Source organism: Salmo salar, chromosome 18 (genome assembly GCF_965601325.2).
Source record: "Salmo salar chromosome 18, fSalSal1, whole genome shotgun sequence".
Classification (NCBI taxonomy): domain Eukaryota; kingdom Metazoa; phylum Chordata; class Actinopteri; order Salmoniformes; family Salmonidae; genus Salmo; species Salmo salar.
In genome coordinates, this window is record NC_138308.1 from 77333661 (window position 1) to 77350802 (window position 17142).

A 17142-nucleotide genomic window follows, 5' to 3' on the forward strand; every position below is an offset into this window, starting at 1 on the left:
GCCTGCCTGCCTGCCTGCCTGCCTGCCTGCCTGCCTGCCTGCCTGCCTGCCTGCCTGCCTGCCTGCCTGCCTGCCTGCCTGCCTGCCTGCCTGCCTGCCTGCCTGCCTGCCTGCCTGCCTGCCTGCCTGCCTGCCTGCCTGCCTGCCTGCCTGCCTGCCTGCCTGCCTGCCTGCCTGCCTGCCTGCCTGCCTGCCTGCCTGCCTGCCTGCCTGCCTGCCTGCCTGCCTGCCTGCCTGCCTGCCTGCCTTAGCTAAGATAAGTTACATTCTCACATACAGGTGAGCCAGCTAGGTGTGTATCGTGGATTCATTGATAACTATGAGAGTGCTGTTGAGATCGTGAGGAGGTGTACCCAGACTGACCAGCGCTTCAGGATACTGGCCGAGGTAAGACAGATTGATTTGTGTATTTCAACATCTCTCTCTTCTCTATCTTGAATAACACATGCATTATTAGTGACATCCTAGTCGAAGTATTGCGACATTGCAACCTCCTCACACTCTCTCTCCTTCTGTTTTCAGAGTATGATGTCTCATAATGGATCAGACAGATCTAAAACGAAATACACCTTTGAGGGTAAGATGAAGGTTTCACCTCTGTTTAAAAAGACACGGTATGTCACTCCAACCTCCACAGTATGAATCACGTGTGTGTTTATGTGTTGGATGTCTGTCTGTATCCCTCCAGCTCTCCTGTACAAGCCTCTGGACAGAATCACCAAGACAACCCTAGTGCTGCATGTAAGAGTGCCACCCCATTCATCTTGCCTTGCATTCATCCATTGATTTCTCCACCTACCCACCTATCCACCGACTCCCAAGTAACCATGCACTCTTGTCTGTCCCCCCCCCCCGTATAGGACCTGTTGAAACACACTCCCCAGCAGCATAGTGACCACCCCTTGCTGCAGGAGATTCTGAGACTGTCCAGGAGCTTCCTGTCTGGGGTCAACGAGGGATCACCGTGCAAACGAGAGGTCACCCTCAGCAGAGGCATGGTGAGAGGGACATATGCACACACACACAGGCACAAACACACACGGACACACATACACCACATCATAACCATTGCTATATGTGTGTGCTGCAGCGGCGCCAGCTGATTCGTGACGGCTTCGTGGTGGATGTGTGTGAGGGGGGGCGTAACCTTCGCCATCTCTTCCTGTACACTGACCTGCTGCTGTGCACCAAACTCAAGGGCGGTGCCCAAGGGTGAGTGACAGGTAGAATGGTAGTTCAGTAATTTAAGTTCATGAAGATTCACCACCTAGATTGTGTTTGCAACTGAGCATGCATGCATCTGTTCAGGGGGGGGGTGTGTGTGTGTGTGTGTGTGTGTGTGTGTGTGTGTGTGTGTGTGTGTGTGTGTGTGTGTGTGTGTGTGTGTGTGTGTGTGTGTGTGCCTCTCTCCCAGTAAGCAGGCCCAGTACAGGTTCTGTTGGTACCTGCCTCTGGCTGGACTGAAACTCCACTGGGGACCAGAGATGGAGCGCACCACAGACACACACCAGCGCATCCACGCCACGAGAGCCAAGATGTACCTGCTTAGACACGAGCTGCGACAGACAATGGTGAGTGTTCGCGTGTGTGTGAAGGGGGGTGTGTGTGTGTGTGTGTGTGTGTGTGTGTGTGTGTGTGTGTGTGTGTGGTGGTGTGGTGTGGTGTGGTGTGTGTGGTGTGGTGTGATGTGGTATGGTGTGGTGTGGTGTGGTGTGATGTGGTATGGTGTGGTGTGGTGTGGTGTGGTATGTGCGAGCGAGCGTATTATTCAATAGAACCAACCCTCTTTAAAGTAACCAGATTTGAAAAATCAACTTTGCGTGTGTATGTGTCCTACAGAAGTCTGTCCCACAGAAGTGCTTGGCAGCTCGTACGATAGAGCGAAGCAGATGGAAGAAGATGGAGCAGCTTGAACTGATGATTCTGACACACTCTCCTCTCCTCCCGCTGGAACTACACAGCCCCAGCGGAAAGGCACACACACACACACACACACACACACACACACACACACACACACACACACACACACACACACACACACACACACACACACACACATTCACACACACACATTCACACACACACATTCACACACTCACACACACACGTTCACACACATACACACACATTCACACACACACACACACACACACACACACACACACACACACACACACACACACACACACACACACACACACTCACACACACACACTCTCACACGCATATGGGTGTTCTTTTTCAGAGCCACACTCTGGTGATGTCATCTCTGTATGAACTAGAGGAGTGGAGAGAGGCTATCCACAAACTCACCGGAGATAGTGAGTGAAAGGGGGGCTTGTATATACGTGTGAGAGAAAGAGAATGAGTGAGTGAGTGTGCCATTCAGAGGGTTAATGGGCAAGACAAAGGATTTAAGTGCCTTTGATCGGGGTATGGTAGTAGGTGCCAGGCACACCGGTTTGTGTCAAGAACTGCAACGCTGCAGAGTTTTTCATGCTGAACAGTTTCCCGTGGGTATCAAGAATGGTCCACTACCCAAAGGACATCCAGCCAACTTGACACAACTGTGGGAAGCATTGGAGTCGACATGGGCCAGCATCCCTGTGGAACTCTTTCGACACCTTGTAGAGTCCATGCCCCGACCAATTGAGGCTATTCTGAGGACAAAAGAAGGGGGTGCAAATAGGGCTGTGGAGGTCATGACATTTTGTCAGCCGGTGATTGTCAAGCAAATAACTGACGGTCTCACGGTAATTGACCATTAATTAACATAAACACGTTTAACATCTGTATTCCATGCATAGCCTACAAGCCACTGATGCAGACCTTTAGAACAGCTACAAGTCAATTTCTACATTTAATATAGACTACAACATCATAATAAGTCCATTGTCTATTTTAGATAGGCCTAAAGAAAAATGATATGAAGAAAATATTGTCTATTTCAGAAGAACAGAATAGTATACTCTGAGTTGTCCTTATGTTAGGCCCTGATATGGCTATGCCAAAGACTGTGGGCTACGCTAGTTCATTTAGCAGACAAGTTTTGCTTAAAATTTCGTAGCATTATTTTTGTATTATTTTATAGTATGAAGAATACAATTGAACATAGCTGAATAAAATAGAAAGGATATCTTCTCCAAACTATTTCCAAGGAAATGGGCACATGCGGCTATTAATGTGATGAGCGGTTAACAGAGAAACAGGCCCTCCTATAATTTAGAGTTATTTATGCAACTTTAGTTGAGATACAAACGTTGGGCTATATGTTTAGATTTTTAATACCTTCTAAGGCTGCATGATGCGACTCTAATGATGATTTGAATTTTTTTTGCTTGAAAGGCACAAATTCTGATTTGTTTTTTGTGCATGCTGTACACACTTCATCAGTCTCTCATTCACAATTTGACAAGCACTTGATAATATTTTCACCAGGCCTCAAATTTCCCAGCGGCATCCCCCTTGTGTGGCCGTAATGCCCCCTAAAAGATCCATGCCTTTTGTGGCCAAAGTGGCCGTTGTGCCCTTGAGCTGAATATAATAATTATAATTCCCTTCTTCCGTCTGCCGTGCTCTGAAGCACCTCTCAATCACATGGCTCTCTCAGATATCTCAATTCTTATTAGTCAATGCCCGTCAAGTGATTGGTTCTGTCTTACAGGCATCTTAGCTAAGAATTAGGCTACAATTGAAGACAGACACATTAGGGAAACTGTGCGCCTCCATCTTATCGAATTCCGTGGTGCATATTGAAGATTTTAGAAGAACTGTCCACATTTAGCCTACTTTTCATCAGCTAACAAGATGAGTATGCCTAACGAAGAGCAAAGCAAAAGTTGACCTATTCTATTGGTCAACTTGTCCTTCTGTGCAATAAATAAATATTCCAAACATACACTGGGACAGTTGTGGGATGTGATAGATCCCAAATTAAAACAACCATTCGCATAAAAAACCTTTTAAAATGAATGAGGCTGATGCAACAGATCAGAACGTTTAGCTTAAAATGTTGATAAACTATTAGGCTATTTCTTCAAATCAAATCAAATTGATTTATATAGCCCTTCTTACATCAGCTGATATATCAAAGTGCTGTACAGAAACCCAGCCTAAAACCCCAAACAGCAAGCAATGCAGGTGTAGAAGCACGGTGGCTAGGAAAAACTCCCTAGAAAGGCCAAAACCTAGGAAGAAACCTAGAGAGGAACCAGGCTATGAGGGGTGGCCAGTCCTCTTCTGGCTGTGCCGGGTGGAGATTATAACAGAACATGGCCAAGATGTTCAAATGTTAATAAATGACCAGCATGGTCAAATAATAGTAATCACAGTGAACAGGTCGGGGTTCCATAGCCGCAGGCAGAACAGTTGGAACTGGAGCAGCAGCATGGCCAGGTGGACTGGGGACAACAAGGAGTCATCATGCCAGGTAGTCCTGAGGCATGGTCCTAGGGCTCAGGTCCTCCGGGGGGAGAGAGAGAAAGGAAAGAAAGAAAGAGAAAGAAAGAAAGAAAGAAAGAAAGAAAGAAAGAAAGAGAGGAGAGGAGAGAGAATTAGAGAGAGCATACTTAAATTCACACAGGACATCGGATAAGACAGGAGAAATACTCCAGATATAACAGACTGACCCTAGCCCCCCGACACATAAACTACTGCAGCATAAATACTGGAGGCTGAGACAGGAGGGGTCAGGAGACACTGTGGCCCCATCCGATGATACCCCAGGACAGGGACAAACAGGCAGGATATAACCCCACCCACTTTGCCAAAGCACAGCCCCCACACCACTAGAGGGATATCTTCAAACACCAACATACCATCCTGAGACAAGGCCCGAGTATAGCCCACAAAGATCTCCGCCACGGCACAACTCAAGGGGGGTGCCAACCCAGACAGGAAGACCACATCAGTGACTCAACCCACTCAAGTGACGCACCCCTCCTAGGGACGGCATGGAAGAGCACCAGTAAGCCAGTGACTCAGCCCCTGTAATAGGGTTAGAGGCAGAGAATCCCAGTGGAGAGAGGGGAACCGGCCAGGCAGAGAGAGCAAGGGCGGTTCGTTGCTCCAGCGCCTTTCCGTTCACCTTCACACTCCTGGGCCAGACTACACTCAATCATAGGACCTACTGAAGAGATGAGTCTTCAATAAAGACTTAAAGGTTGAGACCGGGTCTATGTCTCTCACATGGGTAGGCAGACCATTCCATAAAAATGGAGCTCTATAGGAGAAAGCCCTGCCTCCAGCTGTTTGCTAGAAATTCTAGGGACAATTAGGAGGCCTGCGTCTTGTGACCGTAGCGTACGTGTAGGTATGTACGGCATGACCAAATCGGAAAGGAGCAGGCCCATGTAATGCTTTGTAGGTTAGCAGTAAAACCTTGAAATCAGCCCTTGCCTTAACAGGAAGCCAGTGTACGGAGGCTAGCACTGGAGTAATATGATCAAATTTTTTGGTTATAGTCAGGATTCTAGCAGCTGTATTTAGCACTAACTGAAGTTTATTTAGTGCTTTATCCGGGTAGCCGGAAAGTAGAGCATTGCAGTAGTCTAACCTAGAAGTAACAAAAGCATGGATTAATTTTTCTGCATCATTTTTGGACAGAAGATTTCAGATTTTTGCAATGTTACGTAAATGGAAAAAAGCTGTCCTTGAAACAGTCTTGATATGTTCGTCAAAAGAGAGATCAGGGTCCAGAGTAACGCCGAGGTCCTTCACAGTTTTATTTGAGACGACTGTACAACCATCAAGATTAATTGTCAGATTCAACAGAAGATCTCTTTGTTTCTTGGGACCTAGAACAAGCATCTCTGTTTTGTCCGAGTTTAAAAGTAAAACGTTTGCAGCCATCCACTTCCTTATGTCTGAAACACAGGCTTCCAGCGAGGGCAATTTTGGGGCTTCACCATGTTTCATTGAAATGTACAGCTGTGTGTCATCCGCAGAGCAGTGAAAGTTAACATTATGTTTTCGAATGACATCCCCAAGAGGTAAAATATATAGTGAAAACAATAGTGGTCCTAAAACGGAACCTTGAGGAACACCGAAATGTACAGTTGATTTGTCAGAGGACAAACCATTCACAGAGACAAACTGATATCTTTCCGACAGATAAGATCTAAACCAGGCCAGAACCTGTCCATGTAGACCAATTTGGGTTTCCAATCTCTCCAAAAGAATGTGGTGATCGATGGTATCAAAAGCCGCACTAAGGTCTAGGAGCACGAGGACAGATGCAGAGCCTCGGTCTGACACCATTAAAAGGTCATTTACCACCTTCACAAGTGCAGTCTCAGTGCTATGATGGGGTCTAGAAGCAGACTGAAGCATTCCATATACATTGTTTGTCTTCAGGAAGGCAGTGAGTTGCTGCGCAACAGCTTTTTTAACATTTTTGAGAGGAAAAGGCGATTCGATATAGGACGATAGTTCTTTATATTCTCTGGGTCAAGGTTTGGCTTTTTCAAGAGAGGCTTTATTACTGCCACTTTTAGTAAGTTTGGTACACATCCGGTGGATAGAGAGTCATTTATTATGTTCAACATAGGAGGGCCAAGCACAGAAAGCAGCTCTTTCAGTAGTTTAGTTGGAATAGGGTCCAGTATGCAGCTTGAAGGTTTAGAGGCCATAATTCTTTTCATCATTGTGTCAAGAGATATAATACTAAAACACTTGAGTGTCTCCCTTGATCCTCGGTCCTGGCAGAGTTGTGCAGACTCAGGACAACTGAGCTTTGGAGGAATATGCAGATTTAAAGAGGAGTCCATAATTTGCTTTCTAATGATCATGATCTTTTCCTCAAAGAAGTTCATGAATTTATTACTGCTGAAGTGAAAGCCATCCTGTCTTGGGGAATGCTGCTTTTTAGTTAGCTTTGCGACAGTATCAAAAAATAAATTTCGGATTGTTCTTATTTTTCTCAATTAAGTTGGAAAAATAGGATGATCGAGCAGCAGTGAGGGCTCTTCGATACTGCACGGTACTGTCTTTCCAAGCTAGTCAGAAGACTTCCAGTTTGGTGTGGCGCCATTTCCGTTCCAATTTTCTGGAGGCTTGCTTCAGAGCTCGGGTATTTTCTGTATATCAGGGAGCTAGTTTCTTATGACAAATGTTTTTCATTTTTAGGGGTGCTACTGCATCTAGGGTATTGCGCAAGGTTAAATTGAGTTCCTCAGTTAGGTGGTTAACTGATTTTTGTCCTCTGACGTCCTTGGGTAGGCAGAGGGACTCTGGAAGGTCATCAAGGAATCTTTGGGTTGTCTGAGAATTTATAGTAAGACTTTTGATGCTCCTTGGTTGGGGTCTGAGCAGATTATTTGTTGCGATTGCAAACGTAATAAAATGGTGGTCCGATAGTCCAGGATTATGAGGAAAAACATTAAGATCCACAACTTTTATTCCATGGGACAAAACTAGGTCCAGAGTATGACTGTGGCAGTGAGTAGGTCCGGAGACATGTTGGGCAAAACCCACTGAGTCGATGATGGCTCCGAAAGCCTTTTGGAGTGGGTCTGTGGACTTTTCCATGTGAATATTAAAGTCACCAAAAATGTTAACATTATCTGCTATGACTACAAGGTCCGATAGGAATTCAGGGAAGTCAGTGAGGAACGCTGTATATGGCCCAGGAGGCCTGTAAACAGTAGCTATAAAAAGTGATTGAGTAGGCTGCATAGATTTCATGACTAGAAGCTCAAAAGACGAAAACGTCGGTGGGTTTTTTGTGAATTGAAATTTGCTATCGTAAATGTTAGCAACACCTCCACCATTGCGGGATGCGCGGGGGATATGGTCACTGGTGTAACCAGGAGGTGAGGCCTCATTTAACACAGTAAATTCATCAGGCTTAAGCCATGTATCAGTCAGGCCAATCACATCAAGATTGTGATCAGTGATTAGTTCATTGACTATAACTGCCTTGGAAGTGAGGGATCTAACATTAAGTAGCCCTATTTTGAGATGTGAGGTATCACAATCTCTTTCAATAATGGCAGGAATGGAGGAGGTCTTTATTCTAGTGAGATTACTAAGGCGAACACCGCCATGTTTAGTTTTACCCAACCTAGGTCGAGGCACAGACATGGTCTCAATGGGGATAGCTGAGCTGACTAGCCTCCCTGTAGCTCAGTTGGTAGAGCATGGTGTTTGCAACGCATGGTGTTTTGCAACGCCAGGGTTGTGGGTTCGATTCCCACGGAGGGCCAGCACAGGGGGAAAAAATGTAGGAAATGAAATGTATGCATTCACTACTGTAAGTTGCTCTGGATAAGAGCGTCTGCTAAATGACGTAAATGTAAATGCTAGTTGCAGACTCCACTAAGCTGGCTGGCTAACAGCCTGCTGCCTGGCCTACACCCAATTTCATTGTGGAGCTAGGGGAGTTACAGCCCTGTCTATGTTCGTAGGTAAGATGAGAGCACCCCTCCAGCTAGGATGGAGTCCGTCACTCCTCAACAGGCCAGGCTTGGTCCTGTTTGTGGGTGAGTCCCAGAAAGAGGGCCAATTATCTACAAATTCTATCTGTTGGGAGGGGCAGAAAACCGTTTTCAACCAGCAATTGAGTTGTGAGACTCTGCTGTAGAGCTCATCACTCCCCCTAACTGGGAGGGGGCCAGAGACAATTACTCGATGCTGACACATCTTTCTAGCTGATTTACACACTGAAGCTACGTTGCGCTTGATGACCTCTGACTGTTTCATCCTAACATCGTTGGTGTCAATAACAATATCCCTATACTCTCTACACTCGCCAGTTTTAGCTTTAGCCAGCACCATCTTCAGATTAGCCTTAACGTCGGTAGCTCTGCCCCCTGGTAAACAGTGAATGATTGCTGGATGATTCGTTTTATGTCTAATATTGCGGGTAATGGAGTTGCCAATGACTAGGGTTTTCAATTTGTCAGAGCTAATGGTGGGAGGCTTCGGCGTCTCAGACCCCGTAACGGGAGGAGTAGAGGCCAGAGAAGGCTCGGCCTCTGACTCCGACTCGCTGCTTAATGGGGAGAACCTGTTGAAAGTTTCTGTCGGCTGAATGAGCGACACCGGTTGAGCATTCCTACAGCATTTCCCTCCAGAAGCCATGAGAAAGTTGTCCGGCTGCGGGGACCGTGTGAGGGGATTTATACTACTATCTATACTTACTGGTGGCACAGACTCTGTTTCATCCTTTCCTACACTGAAATTACCCTTGCCTAACGATTGCGTCTGAAGTTGGGCTTACAGCACAGCTATCCTCGCCGTAAGGCGATCGTTCTCCTGTATATTATGAGTACAGCAACTGCAATTAGAAGGCATCATGTTAATGTTACTACTTAGCTTCGGCTGTTGGAGGTCCTGACGAACTACGTCCAGATAAAGCGTCCGTAGTGAAAAAGTTGAATGAAAAAAGTTGGGTGAGGGAAAAACAAAAAATATAAACGGTAATTAAAAAGTAAAAACCGTAAAGTTGTCAGGTAGCAAAGTAAGGTTAGGAGCAAAACGCACAGCGGCACGTAAACAAGTCTGCAAGTTCTTCACATTAGAAGCGCAGCAATGTGCACATGGCAGTAGTCTATAAGCGCGAATGTTCCAAAATGCAATCAATAAGCAGAAAACACTCTTCTCAAAAGTGACCGCAAATGCGATTATACATGTAATGCTTTATTATAGAGGTGCATTTTTCGCAAACTCATGCTCCTCCTATGTATGCCAGTTACAACCGGCTCTACACCGGTTGTAAATCGGATTAATGTGTTTCATTTTAAGAAGTTATTTGGACACTTTAGTTGTGATTTAAACCTTATCAAAACATATAGGCCTATGGGCTAGGCTACGTGAAGTGTGTGACTATGATTTGAAAAAAAAGGCATGCTCTGTTTCTTGCCTTATTTCACACGCTGGGCATCATTCACAAGTGATAATACATCATTCAGAAGTGATAGATAATATTGCCATCCATCAGACTATTCTTAATTTAATGTTGTCTTTACATATACCAAATAATATATGTGCGAAATCAGTTTTTATATAGCATGGACCATTATCATGCAACTGTCTTGGAACATGGGCATGGAAAAAAAAATACATGTCATCTATGCACTTAAAAAGCGAATGGAGGATGCTCACCCCCCTGAGAGAATACACGTCAGCAACACTTTTGGCAACGATTACGGCTGTGATTCTTCAAGCCATCTTCAAGTCTTGCCATAGATTTTCAAGCCGATTTAAGTCAAAACTGTAACAAGGCCACTCAAGAACATTCAATGTCATCTTGGTAAACAACTCCAGTGTATAGTTGGCCTTGTATTTTAGGTTATCATCCTGAAAGATTAATTCCATCTCCCGGTGTCTATTGGAAAGAAGACTGGACCAAGTTTTCCTCTAGGAATTTGCCTATACTAAGCTGTATTCCGTTTTTTTATCCGAAAAAAACTCCATAGTCCTTGCTGATGACAAGCATACCCATAACATGATGCAGCCACTACCATGCTTGAAAATATGAAGATTGGTACTCAGTGATGTGTTGTGTTGGATTTGCCCCAAAGATAATGCTTTGTATTCAGGACAAAAAGTAAATTTCTTTGCCACATTTTTTGTAGTATTACTTAAGTGCCTTTGGGATGCATGTTTTGGAATATTTGTATTCTGTATTTGTATTATTTTCACTCTGTCATTTAGGTTAGTATTCTGGAGTAACTACAGCGTTGTTGATCCATCCTCCATTTTCTCATATGACAACCATTAAACTCTGTAACTGGCCTCATGGTGAAATCCCTGAGCAGTTTCCTTCCTCACCGGCAACTGAGTTAGGAAGGACGCCTGTATCTTTGTGGGGACTGGGTGTAGATACACCATCCAAAGCCTAATTAATAACTTCACCATGCTCAAAGGGATATTCAGTGTCTGCTTTAGATTTTTTTTACACTATTATTGAACACAGAATGAGTCCTTGCAACTTATTATGTGATTTATTAAGAACATTTTGACTCCTGAACTTATTTAGGCTTTCCATAACAAATGGTTTGGATACTTATTGACTCAAGACATTTCAGCTTTACATTTTTATTAATTTCGAAAATGTTCTAAAAACAAAATTCCACTTTGACATGATGGGGTATTGTGTGTAAATGTAATCCATTTTAAATTCAGGCTGTAACACGAAAACATTTGGAATCATTTCTGAAGGGCTTCCTTGGCTCTCACAAAAAAACGCACTTCACAATGCTCTAGCAAGTTGCGAGAATACTTGAAGATACTTGATGGTGATCAGTGTCGTTTTTAATTATTTTGTTTTAAGCCTTCCGAAAACCATAACCCTAACCTTAACCACTCAGAATGAATGCCTAAACTGTTAACCTTTGAGTCCCTTCTGTTTTAACCTTGTAACCATGTGGAATTCATCCACAATTTGCCGAATTTCGAAGGGAAACTATGAGATGTTGTTGTGCTGAACAGTATGTCCTTCAAGTGGTGTATGATGTGGGTGTGTTATTTCTCAGACATAGAAATGGTTCCCCCAGACCTGCTCACCCTAACCAGCTCCTGTGTCAAACTGAGAATGACCCAACAGCCTCCCCTTCACAGCATACTGCCTGGTGAGACCTCCTTTCACACACAGTTTCCTCTCACTCACTTATGTTTACTTTATCTCGCTTTATCATACTTTATTTTACTTTCTTACACTTTTTCTAATGCTCACTCCCCCCACACCTCTCTCTCTCTTTCAGGTGAGGGACAGTCTCTATGTGGGACTCTTAGTGTAGCCGTTCACTCTGCCTGTGGACTACAACAGCCAGCCAGTGAGTGTCTGCACAGTATCTTCAGTATCTATATCGCAGTGTCTATATCTTAACCAGATGCAGTACATACAGCATACTCTACCCTCAGACTCCACTGTAACACAAACCATTGAGCTCTTTAAACAGACGCACACTGTTTTCATTCTCACTGCTCTCCCTCCTAGGTGTGTATGTGTGCGTGGAGGTGGATGGCTTTGAGTTCTATGAGAGCCAGGCCCAGACCCACTCCTCTATCAGCAGCCTCAGCCCTCACTGGGACCAGGTAAGATGCTGTATCCCGGCTAGCTCTACCGGCAGCCATTTTGAGTGGGGGAATCATCATACATCATTGTTGTTACAGATATAGAATCTTAATTTGAGCCAGTTTGCCACAGCAGTATCAGGATATCGGAATTATTATGTGGATTATAATTAATGGACATTTTTGTAGGGGTTGATACATTTTTTTGTAAGGGAAAATGAAGTCTGACATTTAAAAATGGAAATGACAAACTTCAGTAGCCTTTTTAAACCTTAAATAAACTACATGTTGTAATTGTCCTGAATTGCATGATGATGATGATCCTTTTCAGTGCTATTTCAGTAAGGATGCTTTTTACTCGATTTGGTCTTTTAAAATAACTTTTGAACATAGCCATGCTGCCCGTAGGTCATCAATACTACTCTTCAACAGTGTCTTGTGTTGGTCCTCAGGAGTTCTCCTTCCAGGTGGATGGGGCTCAGAACCTCAAGGTGCTGTGTGTGTTACAGCCAGAGGAAGGAGAGAGCTGTGAGGACCGAGTCCTTTGCAAGACCTCTATACAGGTGTGTGTCTGCATCTGTGCATCTGTGTCTAGATGTGTGTGTTCTTCAATGTTCAGAAGGTGTGTGTGCCTGTATCTGTGTGGTCACCTGTTCATCTGAATGTGTTCTAGCTGGACCCAGGCCTCCTACAGAAGCGATGGAGGAGACAGACCCTCTCTCTAGGCCAGGTGGAGGTGACTATGTCTCTAAAGTACTGCCCTCACCCTCTAGACGCGCCCTGTCTGGTCCCTGCCCAGCAACAGTCCATCTTCTGCATGCCCATTGGAGCGGTGGCACAGTGAGTCCTGTCGATCAATACTAGTCCAATGAGGTTTAAGGACCTGGGATTTTTGCGTAATGGGTGCATTTCAGTACTCTAAAGTGACTTCCTCTCCTTTTATCATCTCTTAACTAAGTTAATTGTAGCATAATCGTAAATGACACCGTGGGATCTACTTTTGTTTCCCTCTCTTGTTTGGTTAATAGTTTTAGGAAATTAAAAGAAACCACTCTGACAGACCAGAACACGGGGTGTTTCTCAAAATGCATCCTACCGTGCTCCGAGCACACAAATTGGACCACGGGAGGGTCGGAGTATGAGTCCAGATAAAAGTATGCAAAACAGAGCATGGAGGGCACTTCTCGAATGCGTACTACGTTTGTACATATTTTGAAGCATGCATCGATGCAAGCTTCAACGGAAAGTATGACCAGAAATATGACGCAACTATGGGAAAAATTAGCTGAAGTTACTACTGTTAGCTAGCTAGATATCCATAAATAATTGTTAGCTAGCTAGCTACCCACGAAGAATTGACATCTACCTTGCATAACATTAGTTTTACGTAATTTTTGCCTTTTAAACTATCTCATTAGCTATGTAAATGTTTACGATTCACATATAGCTAGCTGCTAACATTAGTTAAGAAGTAAAACGTTTCCTTTGTGTATATCTTGTTTCCTCTCTATTGCCATTATCCTGGCTGAAATAAGGTTCAGTGAATGGGTAAATTGATAGGGCTAACTAGCTAGCAAGTTTTTTGCTTACTCCCCGCGAACAAATGTAAATCTATCTTGCATAACATTAATTCTAGGTTATTTTTGCCTTTTTAAGTACCTGGCTAGCTAGATTTTTACGATTTGAATATAGCTAGCTGATAATTATGAAGTAAAACATTTGCTTTGTGTATATCTCGTTTCGTCTCTATTGGCATTGTCCTGGCTGGAATAAAGTTCAGTGAATGGGGAGGTGCAGTGTGAGGTCATACAGTAGGGGTAGTGCCAGTGCTTGTCAAATGTAATGTTTTATGCATTCTCCACACTCTCGTCCTCACAAGAACGTACTCAAGAGAACGTCCTAGGAGAATGCACTCAGAGCATGAGAGTGTGGAGCACGGTAGTATGCATATTGAGAAATACCCAGGATTAGGCAATATAGGATCAGCAGATCTGTGGCAAGACTAGAAAGACTAGAAAGGGAACCACGTACCAAATACAGTCTGATCCTGGTGGGGAAAAATGCAGTTTTGATCTCTTTACATAAATTTAAAGTAGTCATTGCCCTCTGTGTGCTGTGAGTGTTTCATGTCTCGAGGATAAATGAAAGTAATTTGAAAACACCATGTGAACATCCAAGACACTTTTTTCTAGGATGCCAACAACATATAATGTGTGTATATACTACTGTATGTACATACACAAACCGGAGTGTGTGTCTTGTGTGTGTGTGTGTGTGTCCTCTCCCAGACAAGAGGGTGTCCTGGTGCCACATGTGGTGCGTTGCTGTGTGGAGGAGGTGGAGCGGAGAGGACTGGAGGAGGTGGGCATCTATAGGCTATCAGCAGCAACCAGTGACATCACCAACCTCAAGACTGCTTTCAACACCAGTGAGTGTTGACATGATGCCACGGCTCAAGACAGCGTGTACTAAACCAGAGCATGCTGTAATTTCCATAGGGACCGGACGCGCTAAACAGAGTTTGCAGTGGTCTGAAGTACAGTTATTGAATCATTACGAAATGCATGCTGATCTTGCTCTCTCGCTTACTTTCTCTCCATTCTTCCTCTGTCTATATCATATCTCTCTCTCTCTTTCTCTATCTATCTATATATATATATATATATATCTCCACCTCTCTCTATTTCTCTCTCTCTCTCTCTTTCTCTGTCTATATCATCTCTCTCTCTCTCTCTCTCTCTCTCTCTCTCTCTCTCTCTCTCTCTCTCTCTCTCTCTCTCTTCCTCTCTCTCTCTATCTCTCTCTCTCTCAGGTCTGCGTGAGGCAGTGTCCAGGTTGAGGTGTGTAGATGTGAATGCTGTCTCAGGTATACTGAAGCTCTACTTCAGAGAGCTCCCTGAACCTCTCATACCAACAGAACTGTTCCAGAGCTTCACCAAGGCGTTGGGTAGGTCACATACACACACAAACTCATGTACGCACGCACACATACACACACACGCAGGCACACACACTCCCTCTTCTCCGTCCATGTCTGTATTGTGTCTCCCTAACAGACATTCCAGACCTGAGCTCCAGGAGTGGGACCATGTTGTCTCTGCTCCAGTCCTGTCCCTCCGTCAACCAAAACACCTTCCTGTTCCTCCTTCACCACCTCAAAAGGTTTCCCAACACCTCTAATACACTACTTATACGTTACCAATAACATGCTACTATATTAACATATTTCTATTACTATTTACATTGAGTCATTTAGCAGACACTTTTATAACAAAGTACTTCTCACCCATATACATTTTGTATTTTTATTGAACCTTTATTTAACTAGGCATATATATATAAGGCTGTTTTCTCCTTGCTTCCCATTATATTTTTCATGTGTATTTTTTCCAGTGACGTCATTCTCTCATGCGTATTTTTGCTAATAACATCATACTCTCATTTGTTCTCCAGAGTGTCAGTCAGACAGCATGTGAACAAGATGCCTCTGATGAACCTGGCCACTGTGTTTGGTCCCAGTCTACTGCGCCCCCCGGTGGCTGTTCTGGGACAGTGCAGCCCGACAGTGGACATCTCTCAGGAGGTGGAAGTGCAGGTTGGTCATGGCTACTTCATCAGGCTTATGCTATTATTATAGTTGAATGCTTTTACAGTAGCATACAGGAAAGATACAGGCCTTCACATGTTGGTGCAGGACATTTAAATCGTATCGTGTATTTAAGGTTTGAAAAGGGTTCTGAAGTTTGTCATTTCAGACTTGATTTTCAACCGCTACAAAAATGTACATCATTTGTACTTTAAAAAGTCACTGATGTCAAATCAGTGATTACTTCAAGGTAGTAAGGAAGAAGGCTTTTTCCAAGTATTTGACGGACCATGAGTAGTCGTTTTAAACATGTTTCTCTGGCGTAGTAGTGTGTGTAATGTATGTATCAGGCTTCTCTCTCTCTCTCTCTCTCTCTCTCTCTCTCTCTCTCTCTCTCTCTCTCTGTCTCTGTCTCTGTCTCTGTTCGTGTGTGTACAGGTCCAGGTTGTGTATTTCTATCTGCAGTGTGACAACCTGCCTGAAGCCCAGACATGCATATCACATGACACAGAGACCACTGAGGAAGATGAGACCACCAACATATGAACCATAAACTCCTGGAACCCTCACTGTTGGCCAACAGAGACTCAGGAGAAAGAGAGAGAGGGGACATGTAATCTACAGACATTGTAAAGATAAATAAATATATTTATTTGTAAAGCTTTGGGCTGATCAACTTGTCCTTTACTTTCGATGAGGTACTAAGTCCTAGGAGGTAGAGAAACGAACAGCGGGTACACATGGGAGGGTGTAAGGAGACAGTAGATTTGGGGCGGGGGGGGGGGGGGGAATTGGTGTGTGTGTGTCACACAGCGCAGATGTTGTAAAAAGGTTGGGGGTCACCTCCCTGGCTTGAAATCCCATCAGTTACGGTTCAAACCCAACTAGACGGAGTTCGTTCACACACACACACTTATACACACACCACCACCACAACCGCATCCACCCCAGCTGGGGGTCTCCTTTCAGACCCCAGTGCCGCACCACCTGGGCAGGGTAGGCTAATGTTACCTCTCCCCCCTCCCGCTGCCTTTTGATCCCTAATCCCACCTACCCCGGCCTGCCGATCCCTTCTCACTCTCTCCCACTCCCATCACGCATTCCGACAGTCTCAGAACGTTCTGGGAAGCCCACTACATGGCGTGTGTGTGTGTGCCTGCCATAACAACATCCAGACCGCGCTTGGAAACAAAGAAACGCGGAACCCTTCCCCTCCCCTAAGGCCCCCGGTGTCGTAAATCACCTGTCCCCACTAACCCTGCGACTGCCAAAATAAGGTTCCCATTGCAGACTACAAATACATCAGAGTGGAGCTTGAGTCTGGAGGAGCTGTGTGTCTGAATAATAGAGGGGAAACAGACATCCATGACCAAAGGTTTCAGAGGATAAACAGGACTATAGTATCTCTAGGGTGGAAGGGAGGTGAAATGTACCACGACCAGGACTAAGGATGGGTAGGGGTGGGTTGGACAGGGCTAAGGATAGGTAGGGGTGGGTTGGACAGGGCTAAGGATGGGTAGGGGTGGGTTGGACAG

At 44.6% G+C, this 17142-nt stretch overlaps 1 protein-coding gene across 1 annotated transcript in view; it reads left to right on the top strand.

Annotated features, from left to right (window-relative positions):
* Nucleotides 1-16272, top strand: part of LOC106577639 (active breakpoint cluster region-related protein) — a 23609-nt gene extending 7337 nt beyond the window's left edge. The window contains exons 5-22 of the mRNA XM_014155937.3: nucleotides 280-387; nucleotides 523-577; nucleotides 689-741; nucleotides 861-998; nucleotides 1091-1212; nucleotides 1415-1571; nucleotides 1840-1974; nucleotides 2249-2324; nucleotides 11481-11576; nucleotides 11709-11780; nucleotides 11945-12042; nucleotides 12474-12584; nucleotides 12695-12861; nucleotides 14310-14449; nucleotides 14834-14968; nucleotides 15078-15183; nucleotides 15475-15616; nucleotides 16046-16272. Of these exons, the coding sequence (XP_014011412.1) occupies nucleotides 280-387; nucleotides 523-577; nucleotides 689-741; nucleotides 861-998; nucleotides 1091-1212; nucleotides 1415-1571; nucleotides 1840-1974; nucleotides 2249-2324; nucleotides 11481-11576; nucleotides 11709-11780; nucleotides 11945-12042; nucleotides 12474-12584; nucleotides 12695-12861; nucleotides 14310-14449; nucleotides 14834-14968; nucleotides 15078-15183; nucleotides 15475-15616; nucleotides 16046-16153 (2019 nt within the window). The 3' untranslated portion in view covers nucleotides 16154-16272. The remainder of the gene's footprint in view (nucleotides 1-279; nucleotides 388-522; nucleotides 578-688; nucleotides 742-860; nucleotides 999-1090; nucleotides 1213-1414; nucleotides 1572-1839; nucleotides 1975-2248; nucleotides 2325-11480; nucleotides 11577-11708; nucleotides 11781-11944; nucleotides 12043-12473; nucleotides 12585-12694; nucleotides 12862-14309; nucleotides 14450-14833; nucleotides 14969-15077; nucleotides 15184-15474; nucleotides 15617-16045) is intronic.
* Nucleotides 16273-17142: the final 870 nt, after the last annotated feature.